Below are 26,700 nucleotides of genomic sequence, written 5' to 3' on the forward strand. Positions count from 1 at the left end.
AGAGAGAGAGAGAGAGAGAGAGAGGAGGGTTGATGATGCCACCTTGCCCAATAGAAATGACAGACAACATGGAGCTGCACCAGAAGTTCTCAAATGGTGTATGGAGAACACTGGTGTGCCGTGATGAACACCAATTGGGATTTTGGGACTACCACAAATGCTGTGAAAAACTACACAAAGAGTTAATTTACTATAAGTAAAAGTAACTAAGTACATTTACTCAAGTACTGTACTGTACTTAAGTACAATTTTGAGGTATGTTTACTTTACTGGAATATACCCAGTTTTCAGTACTTTTACTTCTACCCCACTACATCTCAGATCCAAATATTGTACTTTTACTCCACTACAATAATCTGAAAACTTTGATAACTCTACTCTACTAAAAATGACTGTAATGTATGTAATGAAAACTTGTGAAATGGGACATTCTGCATAATGAGTACTTTCTACTTTTGGTACATTTTTATACTTTTATACTTACTTTTACTCAAGTACATTTTTTATTCCAGACTTTTACTTGTAACAGAGTATTTCTATATTGCAGTATTGATACTTTTAATTAAGTAAAGAAATGTGGTACTTTCTCCACCACTGATATCAGTACTGTGTGCCTCTATTTACCAAATTCTATACCCTAAAAATGTATATTCTAACTGTCATTTGTACCATATTTGGGGCTCGTGTCGGAGCCGACGATGGTGTAGACGATCTCCTCAGCGCTGGTGCCTTTGACTTCAGCCTGCAGGTGCCTCTTGCCCAGTCGGACCATGCCCCCCTCCCTGACCCAGGTCATGGACACGGGGGACGTCAGATGAGGGGAGCGGGCAGCCTGTGAGGACCAAAGCAAACACAATCAACTTTTGTTTCGTAACCTAGTCCAGTGTTTATCAACCCTGGCAAACGTCCCAATTTTGGGCCGGGGGCTACTGCTGAGGTGTGCCGCGCCGTTCATTTTGGATTTTTTTTTTTTTAACAATAATAATAATCAGGCATGCAAACAGCCCGAGGTGAAAAGGGTGACAACATGCTGTTTTTTTTTCGGGTCAGGTGTCACACTATTGCCCTATTTGGATTCAAAACGGCTAGTGGAAGCTGAAAAGCTACAAGTTTGTATGTCTGAATAATGCAAAAACAGAAATATTTGTTTGCATTTGCTTTTTTTTTCTCCCCCATATATTTTCACACAATAAAAAAGTGCGTATCGTATTGAAGTTGTGTGCCCAATATCGTATCGTATCGTTTCATGAAATTAGTGTATCGGGCACACCCCTAGTGTGTGTGTATATATATATATATATACATATAATTATATATATATATACCGTATATCTAGGTGTGCCCTGGGATCTTTTGGCTATGCCAGGTGTGCCTTGGCACAAAAAAGGTTGATAAACACTGACCTAGTCCCATTAACCGATTAACGGTACATGATGTTTTCACCCATAAGTACAACATCTTGAAACAGATTTGGAGAAAATATTTGATTAAAGTTTATATTTCAGAAAAAAGAATTAATTACAAATAAGCACATATCACTTTTTGATAGATGGATAAAAAAATATATAACTTTTGCTGTGGTTGTTATTTTTTTGTTTTTGTTATTTTTGTCTGTCAGCATGTTAATCTAAAACAGGGGTCTTCAACGCTTTTCAGGCCAAGGACCCCCTAGCTGAGAGAGAGATGAAGCAGGGACCCCCTCTATATTGTATAAAATTGTGTTTCAGATTAAACTTTTTTTTTTCACTCAGTCCGCTCTTTTTTCCCTCTACAGACACCTATACCTCTTTGCCGAAAATAGCCGATCTACAAGTGTGAGCTTGTAGATCTGCTATTTTCGGCTAATGTTCCCCTCAGAAAAATAATTCTAGGGTTCAAGTGGTTAATGTAAAAAATAAATAATAATCCTATCGCACAAACATTTGGCGGACCCCCTGTAGTAACTCTGAGGACCCCCTAGGGGTCCCGGACACCCTGTTGAAGACCCCTGATTTAGAACATGTACCTGGTTTGACACAACTGGATGTCAAGTGGTACTGCCTGTCATAATAATGTTTTTCCTCTGAGCAAGCAGGTAGGCTCTATTAGCTCAGTGGTAAAAATGTGCACAGGAGAGCCGGGTTCAAATAGGTAGAACGTGAAAGTTACAGAGTGCCGGGGTTCAAGTATATAACATATATAAAACATTTAACTTGGCCTGAACCCAACGCCCCAGGTCAGAGGCTGGCTGACACACGGCCCGAATTCAGAAGGGGGTTGGCTGACATATAGACATCAGCGGAGCTATTTGTTCAGCTAGCTTGCGGGGCTACGCACAGGCTGTTAGCGGGCAGCCTGCCAGCAGGGTTAAAGGGATTGGGAATGGAGGTTTGGTGCAGGACAGAGAGAGACAGAGAGAGAGAGAGCTTTGGCTGCACTCCACCCCACGGTGAAATCACTTCACTGAAAGCGAGGGGGAGGGGGTTGTCATCAATAAAACATGGACTGGTGGTAATGCTGTTGTAATGACGTTGTCATCGCTTGTTTTTCCATAACTCCTCAAGGCTGGGCAGCCTGGTGGAAGAAGTAGTACTCTCAGATCTTGGACCGATAACCACGGTTTTTCAAAAGTACAAAAAAAAAAGTCAAAATCTTTCGAAAATAGCCGATCTGCAAGCTCACAGATTGGCTTGTAGATTGGCTATTTTCGAATAGACAAAGTATAAAACATGGATTAATAGGTTAATGTATGTTTTGTAGTGGATAATAATCCAAATCTAAAATGTCACTTGTAGCGAAAGTTTTCAAATAATTGTTCTTTTACTCCAATAAACCTCTAGTATAAAGTGTTGAAAAATGGATTACTCGAGTAAAGTAAAAGTTCCTCAAAGTTCTATCGATCGTAAATGCCCTTAGTTAGCACACTGCCTACGTGTTTTACGTCACACAATCAAATCTAATCTAAAAATGGAACACCGCTGCTCGAAACGCCACGGAACAGGAACACAGCCCCTTTGAAGACACGGTGCTCCACGGGACAGGGAGCCACTGCGGAACATTCTGGTAGAACTCTCCCAAAAACTTTTTTTCAACAGCATCAGCACCAATTCAAAGCAACTCAGCAAGCCTCCCCGCCCGCTGCTGCACATCAAAGAGGGAGCTAAACCGTTCGCCCCTCAATCCCCACAGCCAATCAAAAAGCCTCCCTAATTCTTATCCTAGTGCCAGGGAACAGGAGAGGCCCCGGCGGGGCTCAAAGACTTCTCCCCCCCCCCAAAACTCTAACCCATTCAAACCGGGAGAAAGCATCTGTGTCTTATTTTCTTTGCGTTGGCTATTAAAAAAATAGCAGATATACAAGCTCACAGCGCGGCACCGAGTGCCGCGCTGCGAGCATGTAGATCTGCTATTTTTGAAAAATCGTGAAATTGTGTGCAAATATTTCAATATATATTTTTAAAGCAAACATTTGTAACTTTGTGTAATGTTGGCCGAAGCATAATTTCCTTGATGCCTATAACTAGGGGTGTGCCGATTTTCACGATACGATACACGATATTGGGCTCACGATATCGATACGATATCTGGCACTTTTTTATTATGAAAATATATGGGGGGGGGGGGGGGGGGAGCAAATGCAAACAAATAATATTATTGCAAAAAAAATCTTTTTGAAAAAAAAAAAAAAATGCCACAACGATACATATCGTTACGAAAACGTATCGCAATATATTGCGGGCGATATATCGGCACACCCCCTATCTATAAGATTAACGAGCGTCAACGAGCGTCAGCTGGACACAGACAAACACACACCTGCCCTCTGCAGTGCTCTAATTTGAAAGTGACAAATCTTTGCGTCTGGGGGGGTCCCTGCCCTGGAACAAAATATTTTGAGATGGGGGTCCGTGACCAAATACATATAATTTTGGGTGGTCCTTGACATTAAAAAGTCTGAGCACTACTGATATAGCAACAATAGTTTTTCGTGCCGCCGTTGCGAGCTTGTGCATCTGCTATTTTTTAACATTTCTGGAAAATCTTGAAAGTGTGTAAGCCATAGATTTAGAAGGGCATTTTGTTAGAATCGACCCCAGGTCTCAATGGGCTAATTGAGAGCTAAAGGGTCGTGCTTTCTTCTTGGACCGGGGCTCATGGCAGAGTCAGGGGGAGTAAAGTCATCCATCACAGAGGCATTACACAAGCCCCCCTGGTTCATCTCCAGCTCAGAGCTCCATCATGCATCCCTGTGGAGGCCTCTCCGGCGTCCAGGGTACGGACTGGCACCCGCTGCCTGGCAACTAAACAACACAGTGCCCCACTGCCAGTATGTGGGCCAGCCTTGGCGACAGGCTGGCCCACACTGGAATATAAAAATACGCTGTTACAAGTAAAAAGGCCCGTGTTCAAAATGTTACTTGAGTAAAAGTACAAAAGCATTGGCATCAAAATATACTTAAAGTATCAAAAGTAAAAGTACTAAAATGTTTGAAAATAGCAGATCTACAAGCTCACGTGAGCTTGTAGATCGGCTATTTTCAAATAGCCTAGGTATGAAATAGGGCTGGAGTGGTTAATGTACGTTTTATAATATAATGATTTATATCCGCAAAGTAACTAGTAACTAAAGTTTTAAGTAAAAGTACAATATTTGCCTCTGAGATGTAATGGAGTAGAAGTAAAAGTATTGAAAAATTGGAAAAAACTCCAGTAAAGTAAAAAATACCTCAAAATTGTAGTACAGTACTCGAGTACATGTACTTAGTTACTTTCCACATCTGCACCTTCTGCACTTTACTATATACTGTAGAGCAGTGGTTCTCAACCAGTGGTCCGGGGACCACTAGTGGTCCTTGAGGGGGTCCCAAGGGGTCCCCGGCCAAATTAATAGTTAGGGACCAAATTGACCTTTATGTGTCTGTAACTCTGAGAGTGTACAAATGGAACCAAATGGACCCTACCGGGTCCATTTGGTTCCATTTGTACACTCTCAGAGTTAAATGAAACACTAATGACGATGATACAGTGTAGATTTGGGACCCCCCAAGAAATGAAAATGGTTGAGTCCCTGGCATATCTTTTCAAATGGGGGTCCGTGGGCTAATATGTGTCAATTTGGGGGTCCTTGACACGAAAAAGGTTGAAAACCACTGCTGTGTAGAGTATACAGTATATGGTATGTTTTCTTTTCTCTGTCTGTCTGTCTGTCTGTCTGTCTGTCTGTCTGTCTGTCTGTCTGTCTGTCTGTCTGTCTGTCTGTCTGTCTGTCACACACAACGTATCTGTCAGTCATGCTGTATGTTGTGTAATGGATCAATGAGATAGAGGGAGACAGAGAGTTCTGCTAGGGCCTGGAATGTGTTTGTTTTTGTATGTGTGTGTGTGTGTGTGTGTGTGTGTGTGTGTGTGTGTGTGTGTGTGTGTGTGTGTGTGTGTGTGTGTGTGTGTGTGTGTGTGTGTGTGTGTGTGTGTGTGTGTGTGTGTGTGTGTGTGTGTGTGTGTGTGTGTGTGTGTGTGTGTGTGTGTGTGTGTGCGCGCGCGCGCAGGTGTCCACACCGGTGAAGGACAGATCTGGATGTTGAAATGACGGGAAATGACGACACACACACACACACACACACACACACACACACACACACACACACACACACACACACACACACACACACACACACACACACACACACACACACACACACACACACACACACACACACACACACACACACACACACACACACACACACACACACACACACACCTGCAGTGAGGTGCAAGGAGGCCATGTTTCTGCTGCAGATCTTGTTTATCTGTCTAGACATCTTCTCTGCAGGAGACGAACCTGTCTTTGTCTACTGCACTGTGTGTGTGTGTGTGTGTGTGTGTGTCTTGTGTGTGTGCGTTTTTGGTGTGTTGGGGGATATTTTGTAAAGTACTTACAATGTAGGTAAGTACTTCTTACCTACATTGCAGTATTGATATGTTTACTTAAAGACGGGGTGCCGTGATTTTCAATGATTTTTTCTCCCCCTAAAACATGATCATCAGGTATTATGGTTATAATAGGAGGAAGATTTTTTTCAAAAAAAGTGTACAGAAAGTGTTAAAATAATGTTTTTATGTAGACACGCCTCCAGTTCATTAAGTATACCTGGTTCTCACCTTAGCACCTCCCACCTGAACCAGTCCCTCCGCCTCCTCATGCCCACACCTGTTGTGTTATGATAATGAGGGGGAGGGTATATCTCTACTCTGTCATGAAAGCGCTGTTTTTCTATTGGCACGTTTGACCCTCAAGGTTTCAGCCTCCAGGAAGAAACTCAAAATAGTCAGAGAAGACATAAAACACCATTAAAACACCACCATAGCTGGCCATAGCTGAGTGGCTGAGCCATAGCTGAGTGGTTAGTGAGCCCGCCTAGGGAGCCAGAGGCCCTGGTTGCCCCAGGTACGATTCCAGACCAGGCCAGCAAATGTGTCGATGAAATGAAATTTGTCCCTGAGCAAGACTCTTAACCCCTAATTGCTCACAAGCCCTCATTGGAAACAAGACGGACCTTAAAGGAATTATCCTTACCAGGGGGCTTAATGAAAATCTATCAACCTCATAGACACATGAAAAAGTGCAAAACCATGGCACCACCTCTTTAACCCATTAATACCTGGAACGCATCTGTGTCACTTTTAGATTTCTTTAGGCTATTCAAAAATAGCAGATATACAAGCTCATAGCGTGGCACCGAGTGCCGCGCTATGAGCTTGTAGATCTGCTATTTTTTTTAAATTGTGAAAATTATTTTTTTACATTTTTTTCCGAAAAACTGTTAGGATTTAGAAAATGTTTAGAAGCGGCCTCAGGTCTTAACACATCGACCGCCAGAGGTTAATCTCATAATGTACTCACCAGTGCCAAGGTGTTTTTGTTGTTTTTTTGTTTTTTTCATGTCGCCATAGATCTTGTTAAAATCCTTAAGATTGAGCTCTACACGGTCTGTTTACATCCGCGAGATCTCCCTGTATCTCCCAGTGAAGATCGCGTGTCAAACGGGGCATCCATGTTTGAGTTAGAGCGGATTACGTTAAACAGTGAAATGCGAGGAGAAAAAACTACAGGAAGAAAATTGAGTTTCAGTTTCGTCTGTAGAATGGGAGCGGGCGTGATCGTCAAAACCGGATCCCAAATAATTCTATTTCCGGTCATCAAACCGGAAACGGAAGTGGATCAAAAAAATTCCGAAAGTGCACCCGGACCGCGCATGCGCGAAAAGACCGCAGCCCGTAGGGCTACGGTCTCGGCGCTTAACAGTTGGATTTAACGGACCGTAGGACTACGTTCTTGGCGGTTAATGTGTTAATGGGTTAAGTAAAACATTTGAGTCCTTTTTCCACCACTGGTTAAATAAATATCTAATCAAACGTAAGTTTTTCTCATGGGGAGAGTTCTGTCCCCACCTACCTGGTGAGCGATGTGGACTTGCATGGGCACGTTCAGGTAGCTGTGTCCGTCGTTGATCTGCAGGACCAGCGCGTCGTCCGGGCCGTCGGAGCCGTCGTGGACGTAGCGGACCCTTTCGCCGGACAGCTCCTCCAGCTTGAACTGGTTCAGGGCGCCGGCGCCGTGGAGCCGGGTCAGCTGGCCGTGGCGGGGCGGCTCTAGGACCATGAGGAGGACGTCGGACGGGTTGTCGGGGTCGTCCACCTGCAGGACGGACTTGGTGAGGGTGGCCGCGGACCCCCTGCTCTCCAGCCGCAACGGAGCCAGAGTCACCACTCTGGGGGGCTGCGGAGAGAGAGAGAGAGAGAGAGAGAGAGAGAGAGACAGAGAGAGACAGAGAGAGAGAGAGAGAGAGAGAGAAAGAGAGAGAGAGAGAGAGAGAGAGAGAGAGACAGAGACAGAGAGAGAGAGAGAGAGACAGAGAGAGAGACAGAGAGAGAGAGAGAGAGAGAGAGAGAGAGAGAGACAGAGAGAGAGAGAGAGAGAGAGAGAGAGAGAGAGAGAGAGAGAGAGAGAGAGAGAGAGAGAGACAGAGACAGAGACAGAGAGAGAGAGAGAGAGAGAGAGAGAGACACAGAGAGAGAGACAGAGAGAGAAAGAGAGGTCACACACACTGGGGATCAGGACGGTTTCATATCATTGCTGTCGGTCAGAAAACTTGTATCTTCATATCTCTTTTTAAACTTTTTTTTATGTTGCTTTATGTTGGGTTTTTTTCACACAGGAAAATAGCCAAAAAAGCAAAGAAACAGCAAAAATGGCAATAATAGGCAATCTACAGTACAAAGTAACTGTGACGTGTTGTGAGCTTGTATAGCGGCTAATTTCTCAATTTTTACAAACCATTTGAAGGAAAAAAGCTACAGTAAAAATTGATTTATTTTTTAATGAAAACTGATTATTGATTATCTTTTATAATTGGAGACGTGGTCACAATCAAGGTCACGATCAATTACAGTACATAATTCGTCATATCTCAGGAAGAAGAACAAGAGATTTGTACATGAATCCATTGGGAGTGTAGCAGAGACAATCGACTGATTCATCCACTAACGAGTTTTTTAGACGGCAACGATGCTGCCATCCTCTCCAGAGGAATGCCACGACTGTTTATGACACAACAGCCAGCACTGAATGTAAGCACTGAATGGAGGATGACAGAGTGAGTCTGGCCCACGGCCAGGAGGTCAAATCTATTTCCCCCACTGTCATACATACAGGCACACTGTCATACATACAGACACACTGTCATACATACAGGCCACACTGTCATACATACAGGCACACTGTCATACATACAGGCACACTGTCATACATACAGGCACACAGGGAATTCAGGAAAGAATGCGAGAGAGAGGGAGAGAGGGAGGGAAGGAGGGAGAGAGAGAGAGAGAGAGAGAGAGGGAGGGTCGAGGGAGGACAAAACGATCTCAGTGAGACCCCCAAACTGTCAGCGTAATAAATGTTCTCACAGATGGGGGAGGTGGGCTGGGGGGAGTGATAGAGAGCAGTTTACAAAGGTTATGTTATTGGGTGCCAACCTGCAGTCACACACACACACACACACACGCACACACGCACGCACGCACGCACACACACACACACACACACACACACACACACACACACACACACACACACACACACACAAATTGTGTGACGGGGGTCGCGCACCGACAATGGCAGATCTACAGGCTTGTAGATCTGCTATTGTCGGCAACTAAGCATAACTCAGTGCTTTGGGGAGCTCGGTGCAGCACAGTGGTGCAGGATGCAGACACACAGAGAGAGGAGCTACTCTAGCACAGTGCTAAATCAAGCTGCTACACTCAGACACACAACTTCAAGTGACTGATGCAGAGAGGCAGAGATCTGTTCTGATTCTACTCCTTAGAAACGCCTTCATTCCTATTCTTTTCCTACTGCACAGTCCAGTGGTGTAAAGTAACAAAGTACATGTACTCAAGTACTGTACTTGCACTTTTGAGGTATTTTTTACTTTACTGGAGTATTTCCAATTTTCAATACTTTTACTTCTACTCTCAGAGGGAAATATTGTACTTTTTACTCCACTACAATTATGTGAAAACTTTAGTTACTAGTTACTTTTGTAGATTTTGATTATTATTATTACAAAACATATATTAACCACTTCAGCCCCATATACTTTGGCTATTTGAAAATAGCCGATCTATAAGCTCACAATGCGTCGCTTGTAGATCTGCTATTTTCAAAATACATTTTGAACTTCTGTATTCTTCTGGATTCAAGTGGTTCGTACGTAATATACAAAACTGTACATACTGTGTACATACAGTGAGATTTTACGATGTTATGATTTCACAGTGATTTCAGATAGTTGGCAACCCGTGAACCTATAGTGCAGGGGTCTTCAACAGGGGGTCCGGGACCCCTAGGGGGTCCTCAGAGCTACTATAGAGGGTCCGCCAAATCGTTGTGTGATTTTTACATTAACCACTTCAACCAAGCATCCCTATTCTGAGGAGAACTTTAGCCGAAAATAGCAGATCTACAAGCTCACAACGCCTCGCGCTGCGAGGCATTGTGCGCTTGTAGATCTACTATTTTCGCCAAAGTGGTTTGATGAAGTGGGGGGGGGGGGAAGAGCAGACAAAGTACAGAGTGAAAGGTCAGGTATACTAAGTATTGTGTAAGTGCATGGTTGGTTACATGTCTGGAAATGCACATTAACGACAATTATTTAATGAATGAATCCAACATGATATGTGCTGTGAGACAAGTCTATGAAGCTGCCATATGAAATCTATGAAAAAAATAATATTTTATACAATATATAATGGGGGTCCCTACTTTATCTCGCTCTCAGCCAAGGGGTCCTTGGCCTGAAAACGTTGAAGACCCCCTGCTATAGTGACTGAGGCAGAGCTCTGTTCTGACTCGACTCCTCAAACGCCTTCATTGATTCCAATTGTTCTACTACAGCACAGCAACCAGGTGGAGGAAGGAGGCGGGCGAACAGACAGAAAATAACCTTCAAACCCATACGTCCAGCTCTCAGACATGTTGTATCTCTCTCTCACACACACACACACACACACACACACACACACACACACACCTCTCTCTCCTCCTAACACAGAAAAACAAGCAACCCCTAAAGGAGGTCTATATCTAACCTCTCCCTCTCCTTGTGTGAGAGTCAGAGAGAGGCCGAGGTGTTCAGAGCTATCAGCGTGAATGGAGCCCTCAGGCTTTGTCACACACACACACACACACACACGCACGCACGCACGCACGCACGCACGCACGCACACACACACACACACACACACACACACACACACACACACACACACACACACAAAGAGAAGATGGAAAAACCCTTCTGTCTGCCTCCTGTTTTTTTTTCTTTTCTCAGTTTTGCTTGTTTAGTTTCTCACTCCAGACCAAGGTGGAGGGATTATAGATCTGAGCTCCCAATTCATTTCACACACCCTGGACGCTAGCGGACCTTTTTTTCTTTCACAATGCTTTTCTTACAATGTGTTTCATCTGTGTGCGTGTGCGTGTGCGTGTGCGTGTGTGTGCGTGTGTGTGTGCGTGTGTCAGTGGTGGAAAGTAACTAAGTACATTTACTTAAGTACTGTACTTAAGTACAATTTTGAGGTATTTGTACTTTACTTGAGTATTTCCAATTTCCAATACTTTTACTTCTACTCCACTACATCTCAGAGGCAAATAAATTACATTTTCATATATACATTATGATATTATGAAACATACATTCATTTGAAAATAGCTGATCTACAAGCTCATAACACGTCGCACCGCGACACGTTGTGAGCTTGTAGATCTGCTATTTTTATTACATTCTAGTACTTTTACTTTTGGTACTTTAAGTATATTTTGATGCCAAAACATTTGTACTTTTACTCAAGTAACATTTAGAACACAGGCCTTTTACTTGTAAAAGAGTATTTTTTATATTGTGGTATTGCTGCTTCTACTTAAGTACAATATCCGAGTACTTCTTCCACCACTGGTGTGTGCTTGCGTGCGCGCGTGCGCATGTAGGCTAGAATTATCACAGGCAGACACATTTCACCCTTTCACAAACTTTTTTTTGCAAAAGGACACATCCACTCCTGTCACAAAGGGGAGATGTGTACAGTATAGTGTTCTAGCCTGGATCTTTCATTCTCTGGGGCCGTTATATGTTCCAGGACACCTGCAGACAGGTAGGGTTATGTTCCAGGACACCTGAACACAGGTAGGGTTATGTTCCAGGACACCTGAACACAGGCGGACAATGCATCTGAATTGACTAAATGATTTGCGTTTCATAGGAGCATTGGCAGAAACCGTTATATCTTGTGAGCCAACTGCACTTAATGCATTATTACAGTACGTAATCGCTATTTGAATACATCTATACAGTACATGCATGGACTCTCTGTCTGTCTGTCTATCTGTCTGTCTGTCTGTCTGTTTGTTTCGGCCTCAAGACACTTAACCCCTAACTGCTCCCCAGGTGCTGTATTAAAGGTTGCTCCTAATAGTTAGGATGGGTTCAATGCCAGAGGACAAATTTGACAAATTTGACTAAATGTAACTGTGACAGAAATAGCCCAAAAGAGAGGGAGGACCACCATATGATGAATTATTAATATTATTTATATAATGGGAGTGCATTACCTGCATAGACACGGCCTGGACATGAACGGTTTCCGGTTGCGAGAAGAGCTGAGGGTCAGCTGCACGCAGTGTAAACTGGCCACTTCTGTATAAACACAACACAACATTTAAATAGTTAAAATGATGAAATTCCAGGCCTGTTCACAGGTCTTGCCAATTATACTAATTAAGTCTCTGCTCTATTTAGTGCAGAACATTGGGTTCAAGTTATATATACAAATTGTCTGGAACAATGCAAGCTGGGAGAAGAGCATTGTAGGGGAAGAGAAGAGGATGACTTTCACAAGCTCCTCTCTCCATGTTAATGACAAGTGAGCAAGAGGCACTCCCAGACAGTATACCCCCCAGGGGATTCTGGGAAAATGAGTCTGCAGCCATTCTGACCGACTGTGTGCTGTAGTCATTAGTCTTATGGAGTCGAGAACGGGCCTCCTCTCCTCTCCTCTCCTCTCCTCTCCTCTCCTCTCCTCTCCTCTCCTCTCCTCTCCTCTCCAAAGATCAAAGATCAAAGATAAGGCCTATTACCCACAAGTCCCTGGGCTACAGCAGGGACATGGCCAATTGCGTTAGAAGTGTGTGCGTGCGTGTGTGTGTGTGTGTGTGTGTGTGTGTGTGTGTGTGTGTGTGTGTGTGTGTGTGTGTGTGTGTGTGCGCGCGTGTGTGTGTTGGGGTTAATGACTGAAGGAATATGTGCTTCTTAAATTATTATGCAGTATCTGGTGATTTTTTCATGATGTATAGCTAGCTTTAATGCTGTGCACACTTCATGACACGTTATGAAACGGCATAAAACAGCTTGAGCTGTGTGGACGGTCGAGTCATTGACTTGCCATGTGATCGCGTCGAGTCGACCCCGGGTTCGATTCCCGTCCGTCACTTGTGTTGCATGTCGTTCCACCTACTTGCCCTCAGCCTCTCAACTCCTGACGTATACGTATAGTTGCTTGCTGGTGTCTCACACCAAACACTCTACAAGCTCACTTGTAGAGTTGAGACTTGAACTTGTAGATCGCAGTGGTGGTAAGTAACTAGTGAATTTACTTAAGTACTGTACTTAAGTACAATTTTGAGGTACTTTTACTTTACTGTATATTTTCCAATTTTCTGTACTTTTACTTCTACTCCACTACATCTCAGAGGCAAATATTACACTTTTTACTCTACTACAATTATTTGAAAACGTACAAGTTACTTTGTAGATTTGGATTATTATTACAAAACATACATTACCCACTTCAGTCCTATATACATTTCGGCCATTTGAAAATAGCAGATCTACAAGCTCACAATGCGTCGCGATGCGACGCATTGTGAGCTTGTAGATCTGCTATTTTCAAAAGGTTTTTTATACATTTTATACATTTGAAAACTTGAATTGGACATTCTGCATAATGAGTACTTTCTACTTTTGGTACTTTAAGTAAAATGTTGATACCCATACTTTTGTACTTTTACTCAAGTCAATTTCGAATTCCGGACTTTTACTTGTAACAGAGTATATCTACATTGCAGTATTGATACTTTTACTTAAGTAAAACATGTGAGTACCTTTTCCACCACTGGTAGATCGGCTATTCTCACTATGTGTTGTATGATGAAGTAAATAGGGGCTTAAGTGGTTAAATGTGTAAAATCTCTAACAATGACATTTATCGTTATCTTTATAGTTATCGTTAAGGTTGGCTATCGTTGCTGTCGGGAGGAAACCTCAAATGTCCAAAACTAAAAGAATCTGAAAATTTATTTTTTTTAGCAGATCTGCTATTTTTGCTGCTTTTTGACACTGTAGTAGGGCATTAAATTACGCACAAAAAAGCTAAGAAAACATAAAAAGTTATAAGACAGCGGCGATATAATAAAGCCCCATAATGTAGTCATATGATGTTCATGAAGTGGACAGTCATAATTATCTTTAACAGTCGACCATAGCTCAGAAACAGAGCCTGTCTCCTGCCCACTTTGAAACTCCTCTCCTCTGACACCTCTTAATGGCTCCTATAAAAACAATAAACCCTCGCTGTTTCATTTCTTTTTTGAATTGGCAAGTGAAATACTTCCTGACGTTTGTGCGTTTGCAGGCTGCCGGGACAGTAATGCCACATTAAAGAGACATAGGACACATTATTAATGTCCCAAAACGCAACGTTATTTCCCCAACAAAAAAAAGAATAGTAGCAGTAGAGTTAATGTCACTCCATACGTGAGGCAAATTTAAATAAATATATAATATTTACTGTCTTTGTTGAATTCATTATGGAGGAGCACTTTTTACGAGCTGAACAAGAAAAGAGGAAGGGATTCTGCTGTGTGGGACCATAATGTGCGTGTGTGTGTGTGTGTGTGTGTGTGTGTGTGTGTGTGTGTGTGTGTGTGTGTGTGTGTGTGTATGCGTGTTTCTGCATTTGAAGACAGCGCACGGCGAGTTCTTTCATCCAAAAATGGCCTTTATAAGACTTTTGTCAGGCTACATTGAGCCTTGAGAAAGTTACGTTTCTATATCAGTGGTTCTCAAACTTTTTCATGTCAAGGACCCCAAAATGATGTATTTATTTGGCCACCGACCCCCATCTCAAAATATTTAGTTCCAGGGACCCCCAGAAGCAAAGATTTGAGTTACAAATGTACGTTTTAAAAAATACATATTCAAAGATTTGCACACATTTTCAAGATTTACCAAAAAAAGTGTGCCGCGCTATGAGCTTGTAGATCTGCTATTTTTGAATAGCCAAAATACATTAAAAAAAGCATGTGCGTTTTTTTTGCCGCAAGGTTCTCGTTAGTGGCTCGGTCTCACCTGGCTTTGTTCTTGTGGTGTCTGAATAAGACGCGGTCGCTCCTCAACTCCTCCCAGGAGAAGGTTTCATCCGTGGCCAGCTCCTTCTCTCCTCCTCCTCCCCTCCTCTTTCCCTCCACCACCTCCTCCTCCTCTCCGTCTCCTCCTGTGGTGAGGAGGAGGAGGACCAGGCGGCCGTTGGCGGGGGCCTCCACCAGCTGCAGGAGCAGGCGCTCGGCGGGGCTGTCGGGGTCCGACAGGCGCAGGACGGAGCGGAGAGGAACCGAGCCGCCCAGAGGGACCAGGAGAGAGCCGTTGACCAGCAGGACGGGGGGACGGACGTTCACTGTGTGGACAGTTTTTTTTATTAAAATAATGAGCACTAATTCACCCGTTTTCAGCCGTATCTTCATATAATACGCTCTATGCACAGCAGCCATATTGGATAGAAATTGTGCCTCTCCCCAACTTCCTTCACAGGTGTTACCAATGATGCTAATCATTCCATTCTGGTCAAACAGAGTCAGGGTGCTGATATTGTTGCATGTCGGCTCACTGGAAACACTCTGCTACACCAGTGGGTCTCAAAGTGTGGTCCAGGGAACCGTCATGGTTTGTTGAGGGGGTTCCAAATGGCCCCTTACGGGTGTGTAACTCTGAGAGTGTACAAATGGAACCAAATGGACCCACTGGAGCCAATTTCAGACTGAAGCTCCACACAGCTTCAGTCTGATAATCAGGCTACTGTGCTACATGTAACAGAGCCTTCATTAGTATCATTGGCAACACCTGTGACGGAAGTAAGGGAGCGGGACCAATTTCTTTGGTGGGCTGTGGGACAGTTCCGAAACCTGCCTACCGATGACATCATCGATGGGGATTAGAAAGCTAATAGAAACAGACAGCGTTTCTGTTCCTGGAAAAGTTAGCATGCTGAGGCAGAAGCCATTGTTCTTGCATTAATAAAACAATTCAAACAGAGTTTGAAATGTCTGTCCACAGCCTTCCTCTGAGACACAGAGCGAGTAGTAGACGGAAATTGAGCCATCTTATAAAGAGCATTAGTGAGGACCGAGATGAGAGAGAGAGAGAGATGGATGTGAGAACACACACACACACACACATGCGCGCGCACACACACACACACACACAGTGGAGAGAGAGAGGAGTGCGGCGCAATAGGATGAATATATTAGACGACAGGGTCACAGCGTGACATTTTAGAAGTCGCCTTAATTGGAACTCACTTTGATAGAACAACTTTTTTTCTGAAAGAGCAGCTCTTTCCAGACGGCACCTTTTAACCCCTAAAGACCGGGAACGCATCCGCGTCATTTTTAAGATGTCTTTGGGCTATTCAAAAAATAGCAGATATACAAGCTCATAGCGCGGCACCGAGTGCCGCGCTATGAGCTTGTAGATCTACTATTTTTGAAAAAATAAATCGCGAAAATGTGTGCAAATCTTTGAATATATGTATTTTTTTAAAGCAAACATTTTAACTCAAATCTTTGCTTCTGGGGGATTCTACTATAATGTCTTCTAAATCCTAACAGTTTTCTGAATGCTATAATATCAGTGGTGCTCAAACTTTTTCAAGTCAAGGACCACCCAAAAGGATAATGTATTTGGCCGCGGACCCCCATTTAAAAATATTTTGTTCTCAGGGACCCCCATGAAGCAAAGATGTTCGCTTTAAAAAGAAACATGCAAAGAAATGTTCACGATTTTCCAAAAATAGCAGATCTACAAGCACTCGGTGCCGCGCTATGAGCTTGTAGATCTGCTATTTTTTTTTAAAGCCAGAGAAATTTTTTAAATGACACACAGTGCTCCGTTTCCGGTCTTAACGGGTTAATGTCATATTCCTATGAGTTATGCTAATGAGCTTCCCTGAAACGACAGCCGTTTAATCCACAAACGAGGAGCAGGTTGTTATAGCGGCTCTCTGCCTCGGCTGGATCAGAGCCACACTTTGAACGTCTTAAAAGCCTTCGCGGGCCCACCCACCCATCTGACCACTTAACAGGCAGGCCAGATGTACTCACATTTTCTACTTAAGTAAAAGTATCAATACTGCAATGTAGAGATACTCTGTTACAAGTAGAAGGCCCGTGTTCAAAATGTTACTTGAGTAAAAGTACAAGAGCATTTGGCATCAAAATATACTTAAAGTACCAAAAGTAAAGTACTAAAATGTTTGAAAATAGCGGATCTACAAGCTCACAACCCGTCGCGATGCAACGCGGGGTGAGCTTGTAGATCTGCTATTTTCAAGTAGCCTATATATAAAACAAGGCTAAAGTGTTTAATGTATGTTTTATAATATCATGATTTATATCTGCAAAGTAACTAGTAACTAAAGTTTTCAAATAATTGTAGTGGAGTAAAATATTTGCCTCTGAGATGTAGTGGAGTAGAAGTAAAAGTATTTAACATTGGAAATAATCCAGTAAAGTAAAAGTACCTATTCTTTTTTTACTTAAGTACAGTACTTGAGTAAATGTACTTAGTTACTTTACAGAACTGGTGGTCCGCATATATTTTATTTTAATGATCAATCAATCGAATGTGTTCCGGCTTGTATTTGGACACAGCTTGTAGATCAGCTGTTTATGGTGAAGAGATTTTGGTACTTAAAAAATGGTACCTAACTTACAGTACTTGAGTAACCCTTATTTTTCACCCGGTTTCTAAGTGATCCTGGACGGTACACTCCCCTCACCAGCCTAGGGAGGCCAGGGCCGAGCTCATGCCTCCTTCAATGCATGAGAGCCAACTGACCTTCTTGTCACCTGACAGGGGAGAGTTTCCCCGGAAGGACGTAGCGCATGAAAGGAACACGTTATTCCAACCAGTTCCTTTCCCCTCCATCAGGCGCCCCGGCTGTCATGGGGGAGGCGTTATAGCGACCAGGATTACTACATGTTTTGGTGAGGGTATTAACTACCCTAAGAGACACGGGGAGAACATGCAAACTCCACACAGAGTAGGCCCTCGTATTTCCAATTGTCTATACTTTAACTTCTACTCCACTACATCTCAAGTGGAGTAGAAATACAAATATTGTACTTTACTCCACTACAATTATTTGAAAACTTTAGTTACTAGTTACTTTGCAGATATAAATTATTACATTATAAAACATACATTAACCACTTTAGCTCTATTTTATACCTAAGCTTTTTGAAAATAGCAGATCTACAAGCTCACAACGCGTCGCATCGCGACGCATTGTGAGCTTGTAGATCTGCTATTTTCAAACATTTTATTACTTTTACTTTTGGTACTTTAAGTACATTTTTATACCAATACTTTCGTACTTTTACTCAAGTACATTTTTAATTCCGGACTTTTACTTGTACCAGAGTACTTCTACATTGCAGTATTGACACTTTTACTAAAGTAAAACATTTGAGGAATTTTTTGTTGTGATCAAATATCATGGTTCTTTACCGTGACACATCCTGGTTTTCTTGTTGGCATAGTAACCGTGTCCGCAGTCGGGGGTGCAGTAGCCCTCCATCAGGTAGGTGTGTTCCTGACAGGCGGTGCAGCGGCCGATGCCCTCACACAGCGCGCAGTCAGACGAACACGCTGAAATAGAACACATCAATAACCCATCAATAACACGCCTTCACACGTTGCAGAGTCAGACCAACATGCTGAAATGAACACGTCAACGTTCAAAGATTCAGACTTTATCTGAATAGACAGAGCCTGATGGAGACCTTCTAGGTCGATACGCGTTGGTCATAATTTGTTGCATTGCTCTAAATAAGTCCTATATTTATTCAAAAAAAACTTTTTTGTTCATAATGTTCCTACCTGTATCACCAAAGAGCACCTATCTATCAGAGCCACTGACTGATCCCTGCAGCGCTTCCTTTTTTTTCTTTTTAAACTATTCAAACTTTAAGTGTCACATAATTGCTGTCGGGTGGAAGCTTTTGAAAAAAACTTTTTTTTTTCAGGAAATGTAAAAAAAAAAAGTATGTTTCCAATGTAGTTGTTATTTAGTCACTTTCGGTTTCAGTTTCACTTTTAAAATCTTTAACCCATTCAGACCTGAAGCCGATTCTACAAAAGTCTTCTAATTCCCAACATTATTCTGAAAAAAACGTACGTTTCTATATCAGTGGTGCTCAAACTTTTTCATGTCAAGGACCCCCAAAATGATATGTGTTTGGTCGCGGTCCCCCATCTTGTTCCAGGGACCCCCAGAAGCAAAGATTTGAGTTAAACATTTTCGCTTTAAAACAATATATATTGCAAGATTTGCACACATTCTCACAATTAAAAAAAAACAAAAAAATAATTTTAGCTCAAATCAAAAAGTTACACAGATGCGTTCCAGGTATTAATGGGTTAAAAAAAATCAGACGTACGTGTGCAGGTTTGGGAGGAGGCATCCAGATAGTGGTTCCTGCCACACTCCAGCACACACTGGCCCTGCAGCGTGGCGTAGGGCGGCTGGCATCGCCTGCACTGCCCGGGACCCCCGCACTCCGCACAGTGGTCATCACAGCCTATAGGCAACGCAAAAGCACAACACACACACACACACACACACACACACACACACACACACACATCACACACACACACACACACACACACACACACACACACACACACACACACACACACACACACACACACACACACACACACACACACACACACACACACACACACACACACACACACACACACACACACACACACACTGAGAGACTATTCCACACAGAAACACTCATTATCAACTCCTCCGCTATGCCAGAATCCACAACTACTGCACATTTACTGATGGCCACGATGTTTGAACCTATCGATCGCTGTTGTGCTCAAACGTCCTGTCGTCTGCGTTAACCCATTAGGACCGGGAACGCATCTGTGTAACCACTTTGACCATTATTTTATACTTTGGCTACTCAAAAAATAGCAGATCTACAAGCTCATAGCGCGGCACCGAGTGCCGCGCTATGAGCTTGTAGATCTGCTATTTTTCAAAAAAATCATTAACATTTTTGCTAATCTTTGAATATATATATATGCATTTTTAACTCAAATCCTTGCTTCTGGGGGTCCCTGGAACTAATGATTTTTAGATGGAGGGGGGGGGGGGTCCGCAGACAAATACATATCATGTTGGGGGTCCTTGAACCACTGATATATAGCAAATAAAATCTTCTTTTTTTTAACTGTTAGGATTTAGAAGACATTTGTAGAATCAGCAAAGAGCAAAGATTATTTAAAAATGTTTGCTTTGAAAAATATATATATATTCAAAGATTTGCACACGTTTAATAAAAATGACACACAGATGCGTTCCCCCGGTCTCAATGGGTTAATAGCACAAAATGGCCCAGCTGAAATAACGGTAAACATGGACGTCTCATTGTGGCAATGATTCAAAGTCATGATGGGGTAAATGATCGGGTTGTCAGACACAGCCAGGAGGATCAAAAGGTGGCGTTGATGAGAGGAGCGCTCGTCAACGCCTTGAACTATTTTCAGAGACTATTCCCAGAGCGCTCCACCAAAGAATGTTGGATGCAGATATAAGGCTGAAATGCAATTGGTGCTGCGCTGGGAAGAGGAGCACGACATGTGCGTCTTTTACCAAAGACATGCGTGGCAGCTCAAAAAAACACCTTCTGTGAAAACCTTCATTTTGTATACACTCTCAGATGAACCCATTCAATCCAGGAACACATCTACAAATGCCTTCTAAATCCTAATCCTAATGCTTATAATATCAGTGGTGCTCAAACCTTTTCATGTCAAGGACCACCCAAAATGATATGTATTTGGCCGCCATCTCAAAATATGTTGTTCCAGGGATCCCTCAGAAGCACAGATTTGAGTTACAAATGTTTGCTTTAAAAATATATATATTCAAAGATTTGCACAGATTTTCAAGATTTAAAGAAAAATAGCAGATCTACAAGCTCCTAGCGCGGCACTCGGTGCCACGCTATGAGCTTGTATATCTGCTATTTTTGAATAGCCGTATCGTATATCAAATGGGGGTCTGTGTGGCCTAATGCATATCAAAGGTGAATGTGAATGACTTGTTTAATGGGGCTAAAATGCTTGGTGTTGGTGTGTACTGTGTGTGTGTGTGTGTGTGTGTGTGTGTGGTACTGACTGAGGCATCTGTCTCGGTCCTGGTAGAACCCAGGGAAACAGGTCTGGGTGCAAACTCCGTCCTGCAGGACGAGGCCCTCCATGCACTGCAGACAGTCGCTGTGCAGGGGACCCCTGCACGAATTACAACTCCAGTCACACTCTGAACCATGGCAGAGAGAGAGAGAGAGAGACACAGAGAGATGATAGGGGGATTAGAGGGACACAGAGAATGAATGACTAATGAGATAATGGTTTCTGTTTTCATCCCCAGCCATAGTTCTGATGCATCACATTATCATTGTATCAAGTGGCCACGCCACTAGATTTATGAACAGTTTCCGCCTGGCTTCCATCCAGGGTTCATTTTGTCGACTAAAACTATGACAAAAACATTCGTCGACCAACTTTTTTTCACTGACGAAGAGTAAATAAAAACACAATAAAAACTAAGCTATGATGACTAAAACTAAGAATAAAAACTAGACTAAAATGTTAGGTATATGCGGTCATATCAAGAATATGTTCTTTTTCCTCTAGTTCTACTCGTCTTCCCTTTTCCTGAGAACTACAAATGATCGGACCGCCAGGTTGAAAGTGGTTAAAGCATTTGGTAACCCACGGTAACGGGGGTGTGTTTACCTGTGACCAGTGTTGCCAGATTCTGTGAGAGAAACAAGCAACCAGGTCTAGGAAAACCAGCCCAAAAGAAGTGACTATGGGCCACATGAGCACTTTAAAGGTTCTATGACATTCATTTTAACTTTTTTAATGTTTTTTGGGGGGTTTTAATGCCTCAATTACACCCAAAAAATCTGAACTTTGAACATTCAGTGGATTTTCTGTGGTCTGGGGTTTTCTGAATAATTAGGCTGAAAAGTAATCTGAGCTTGGCCCTTCGGCAGTGAGGTCACAGCCGATTAATCCCGCCCACTCTCCTCCTCGCCCCTCCCCTCCCCTATCCTTTCCTTTGGGGGGGCGGAGCAGAGGCGATGATTGACAGGCAAAATCCCTCACCAGCGACACCCGCAGGCAAAGATTTATTTTTTCATTGCAGTTGAAAAGGCTTTAGAAATGTGAGAGAAAAACACCTGCAATGGATCAATGGAGTGGAATTTTTTGTTAAAACTTTCTATACACGTTTGAAGGACCATGACAAAGACTTTTAATATGTGGTAAAACTGAACGTCATGAAACCTTTAACATATACATCAGCTATTTGAAAATAGCAGATCTACAAGCTCACAACGCGTGAGCTTGTAGATCGGCTATTTTCAAATAAAATATTGCGGGGAAATTATAATAAGCAAATCTGGCAACCCTGCCTGTGCAGGTGCGGCGCAGTGGTGTTGATGTAATACTGGTGGTTGTTGGGTTGCTATGGTAACATGGGGGTGTTTACCTGTGCAGGTGCGTGTGGTGGTGTTGAGGTAGTACTGGTGGTTGTTGGGTTTCTATGGTAACATGGGGGGTGTTTACCTGTGCAGGTGCGTGTGGTGGTGTTGAGGTAGTACTGGTGGTTGTTGGGTTGCTATAGTAACATGGGGGTGTTTACCTGTGCAGGTGCGTGTGGTGGTGTTGAGGTAGTACTGGTGGTTGTTGGGTTGCTATGGTAACATGGGGGTGTTTACCTGTGCAGGTGCGTGTGGTGGTGTTGAGGTAGTACTGGTGGTTGTTGGGTTGCTATGGTAACATGGAGGTGTTTACCTGTGCAGGTGCGTGTGGTGGTGTTGAGGTAGTACTGGTGGTTGTTGGGTTGCTATGGTAACATGGGGGGTGTTTACCTGTGCAGGTGCGTGTGGTGGTGTTGAGGTAGTACTGGTGGTTGTTGGGTTGCTATGGTAACATGGGGGTGTTTACCTGTGCAGGTGCGGGTGGTGGTGTTGAGGTAGTACTGGTGGTTGTTGGGTTGCTATGGTAACATGGGGGTGTTTACCTGTGCAGGTGCGGGTGGTGGTGTTGAGGTAGTACTGGTGGTTGTTGGGTTGCTATGGTAACATGGGGGTGTTTACCTGTGACGGTGTGGTGCGGTGGTGTTGAGGTAGTACTGGTGGTTGTTGGGTTGCTATGGTAACATGGGGGTGTTTACCTGTGACGGTGTGGTGCGGTGGTGTTGAGGTAGTACTGGTGGTTGTTGGGTTGCTATGGTAACATGGGGGTGTTTACCTGTGCAGGTGCGTGTGGTGGTGTTGAGGTAGTACTGGTGGGCACAGCTGTCGTACTGGCACTCTCCAAACAGCAGCACCTTGGCGGGGTCGCGGCAGGACGTGCACGCGCCTGGCATGTCACACGTCAGACACTGGCTGTCGCACGCTGCCCGAGGAGGACACAGAGAGCAACACAGAGTATTTCTACATTGCAGTATGGATACTTTTAGTTCAGTAAAACATGTGAGTACTTGTTCCACCACTGGTGCCGCATAACCAACACAAGTGAATGCAATGGAACAGAAAGTAGGCAAAAAGCCATGGAAGCATACGATAGATTTACAGTGGCTCTCAAAGTGGGGGTCACCAGCTAAATGATTGGTACATTTGTACGCTGAGAGCGTACAAATGGAACCAAATGGACCCGTACGCTCTCAGAGTTATGGGGGGGGGGGGGGGGGGGGTTTGAGAATCGGTGGGGGTTTGAGAAAAAGGTTTGAGAAAAAGGTTTGAGATTCGGTGATAGAAAAATAGCAGTAATGTTGGGATGGAGGCATCTTGATCAAATTCAAAGTGAGAACAGAAGGTACAGCATGAGAAGTAGAAGGGAGGAGGCCATCAATGTATAATGACCATGAGTATATAGGCTTATAGTACAGTATATAAGCCACTATACTGTATGACATGGCGACTTACCTTGACAGATGCTGTCCCGGTCGGCGTAGTAACCCAGGGGACATTGTGGAGCACACAGCCCCGAGGCCAGCAGGACGGTGTGTTGGGGACAGGAAGTACAGGACAGCGGCCCCTCCCCCGTGCACGTGTCACAAGACCAGTGACATCCTGGAGAGACAACTGTCATGTTATTTAAATGTTGGATTATTACAGTTACAATTTAAACGTAGGCATTCAGTAGACGCGTTTATCCAGAGTTCTTACTGTCTAAACAAGGGGTCTTCAACATTGTTCGGGGTAAGGACCCCTTTGCTGAGAGAGAGAGAGATGAAGCAGGGACCCCCACTACATACATATATATCCTATGTTAAATTGGCTAACGGGAGGACCGGCCAGTCGGCCAGCGGATGGACGGACCACGTCGTCACGTCCCTATGACTCGGCCATAACCATATATAACCTTAAAGGAGAATTCCAGTCATTTTAGATGTTTGCTTTGATGTGTCGCTAATCACTCACCAACATACAAAGGGCCGTTGAATTTTTCCAGAGAAGCCCCTGTTGTCCATTGTGGAGACCCCTTCCCCTGGCATAATGGAGTAATGTGTATAAATGACTACGTGAAGCTTGTCCTCGGTGTTGACAGATTCTGTGAGAGAAACAAGCAACCAGCTCCATGTCGTTCTGCATGAACGGCAGCTCATAAGGGACATTTAGTGCATGTTTGAGTGTCAGTACACTGCATAATGAGGATTAGTGGAAAATAAACTAACTTTGGAGGTGCTAAAATAGGCGATTTTCATTTATACACATTACTCCATTATGCCAGGGGAAGGGGTCTCCACAATGGACAACAGGGGCTTCTCTGGAAAAATTCAACGGCCCTTTGTATGTTGGTGAGTGATTAGCGACACATCAAAGCAAACATCTAAAATGACTGGAATTCTCCTTTAAGTACGTGCAAGTTACTTTCCATCACTGGGTGTGAGGGCCACGTACTGTAGCAGCCCGAACTGATGTCTAGTTGCATAAAATTGTGTTGCATATTAAACGTTTTAATTGATCTCATAGATAGCTTCATAGACTCGTTTGACAGCATTATCATCAGTGCAGTGTAATTTTCTTCCCCTGAGCAAGCAGGCATGCTCTATTAGTTCAGTGGTAAACATTTCATCACTTGCGCAAGGGTTCAAATCTCAGGACATTAAAGTTACAGAGTACATCTTTAAGTGGTGATGATGATCGATGACGATGATGAAAAGTTTTTTGGCATCTTAAAAAATATGTACAAAAATCTGCTAAAAAACACATTCTGGGAGTTCATAAATATTCATAAAGGTGAACTAATCTTCCTTGTGTCTAATAACTCAACACATGTCCCAAACCCTGCTGCTTCATCACAACCCGATGCCACGTCGTAAACAACAAGCACAGCCACATGAAAAACAGGATGCAAGCAATTCCTCGCCGTCGGAGAGGGAACCTCGCATGTCCAAAACATACGAGGTAAATGGAGAGCTACGAGCTTGTAGATCTGCTTTTTTTCTTTTTTTAAATCTTGAACATTTTGTGCAAATCTTTGAACGCATTTTTTTTTGGAAACATTATTAAAGGGATAGTTCACCCCAAAAAAGATTATCGATTAGTCACCCCATGGAGACTTGAATTCATGGATATTTTGTAGTTTTTTGTCGCATTCCTGAGCCAATAGTTTTGTGGAGGTGGGGTATTAAGTGACGGAAAAACATAAAGAGTTGAAATATGGAGATACAAGGTTTCTGCCCGACAGGCGACAGCGACAAATTTCATACTGACATGATTAAAAAAATCACTTCTGCACAGACCTGACTTCAGTCTATAGCGGAGACAGATGTTACCTTTCTGTCTGTCTGTCTGTCTGTCTGTCTGTCTGTCTGTCTGTCTGTCTGTCTGTCTGTCTGTCTGTCTGTCTGTCTGTCTGTCTGTCTGTCTGTCTGTCTGTCTGTCTGTCTGTCTGTCTGTCTGTCTGTCTGTCTGTCTGTCTGTCTGCACAGACCTGACTTCAGTCTAGATAGCGGAGACAGATGTTACCTTTCGTCATCACCTGCATTGTTGAATGTGTCAGTGGTTTGAAGTAACTAAGGACATTTACTCAAGTACACTGTACTAACAGTAACAAGTACAATTTTGAGGTACTTTTAATCTAAATGAGTATTTCCATTTTTCAATCATGTATACTTCTACTCCACTACATCTCAGAGGCAAATATTGTGCTTTTTAGTCCACTACAATTATTTGACAGCTTTAGTTACAAGTTATTGCAGATTTAGGTTATTATTACTTAGGTTATTTGAAAAATAACCGATCTACAAGGTCACAACATGTCGCATCGTGGCAGCTTGTAGATCTGCTATTTTCAAATGACGAAGATTTTGACAAATTGAAAACAGAAAACTATTTTTCATCTAGGATCAATCTAAACTAAATACTGTCAAAATAATAACCCGCAAATTGAAACAATAGGATACCAGGTAAACTATGAACCTAGCATCTGTGTAAATAACATGCTATCTAAATTATATTTTAACCTCGTGGTAAAAAAAAAGTAACAAGTAACAAGCCAAGTATCTACATTGAGGTATTTGCTGCTACTTGTATTGCGTTAAAAAATAACTTTTTGTTTACTTCAGTCTATAGAGAGACAGATGCTACTAAAACACAATTCGTCCCAACACGGGAATATTGGATTTGTCTTCTTCCATTGCCGTCTGACAGTAATAAATACATTACAATTCTCCTGACTCGTCCCGTGTGGTTTAACAGCGACTTCAGGGAGACACTGA

The 26,700-nt window shown here is 43.0% G+C and overlaps 1 protein-coding gene across 1 annotated transcript in view; it reads right to left on the bottom strand.

Annotated features, from left to right (window-relative positions):
* LOC308089114 (extracellular matrix organizing protein FRAS1-like) overlaps positions 1 to 26,700 on the bottom strand; it is a 237,327-nt gene that overhangs the window by 75,665 nt on the left and 134,962 nt on the right. Inside the window, 9 exon segments of the mRNA XM_080433684.1 lie at positions 670 to 832; positions 7,436 to 7,759; positions 12,152 to 12,236; positions 14,946 to 15,270; positions 18,381 to 18,521; positions 19,313 to 19,453; positions 21,079 to 21,219; positions 23,223 to 23,369; positions 23,900 to 24,046. Of these exon segments, the coding sequence (XP_080289810.1) occupies positions 670 to 832; positions 7,436 to 7,759; positions 12,152 to 12,236; positions 14,946 to 15,270; positions 18,381 to 18,521; positions 19,313 to 19,453; positions 21,079 to 21,219; positions 23,223 to 23,369; positions 23,900 to 24,046 (1,614 nt within the window).

Source organism: Gymnoscopelus braueri (genome assembly GCF_963280865.1).
Source record: "Gymnoscopelus braueri genome assembly, chromosome: 7".
Taxonomy (NCBI): domain Eukaryota; kingdom Metazoa; phylum Chordata; class Actinopteri; order Myctophiformes; family Myctophidae; genus Gymnoscopelus; species Gymnoscopelus braueri.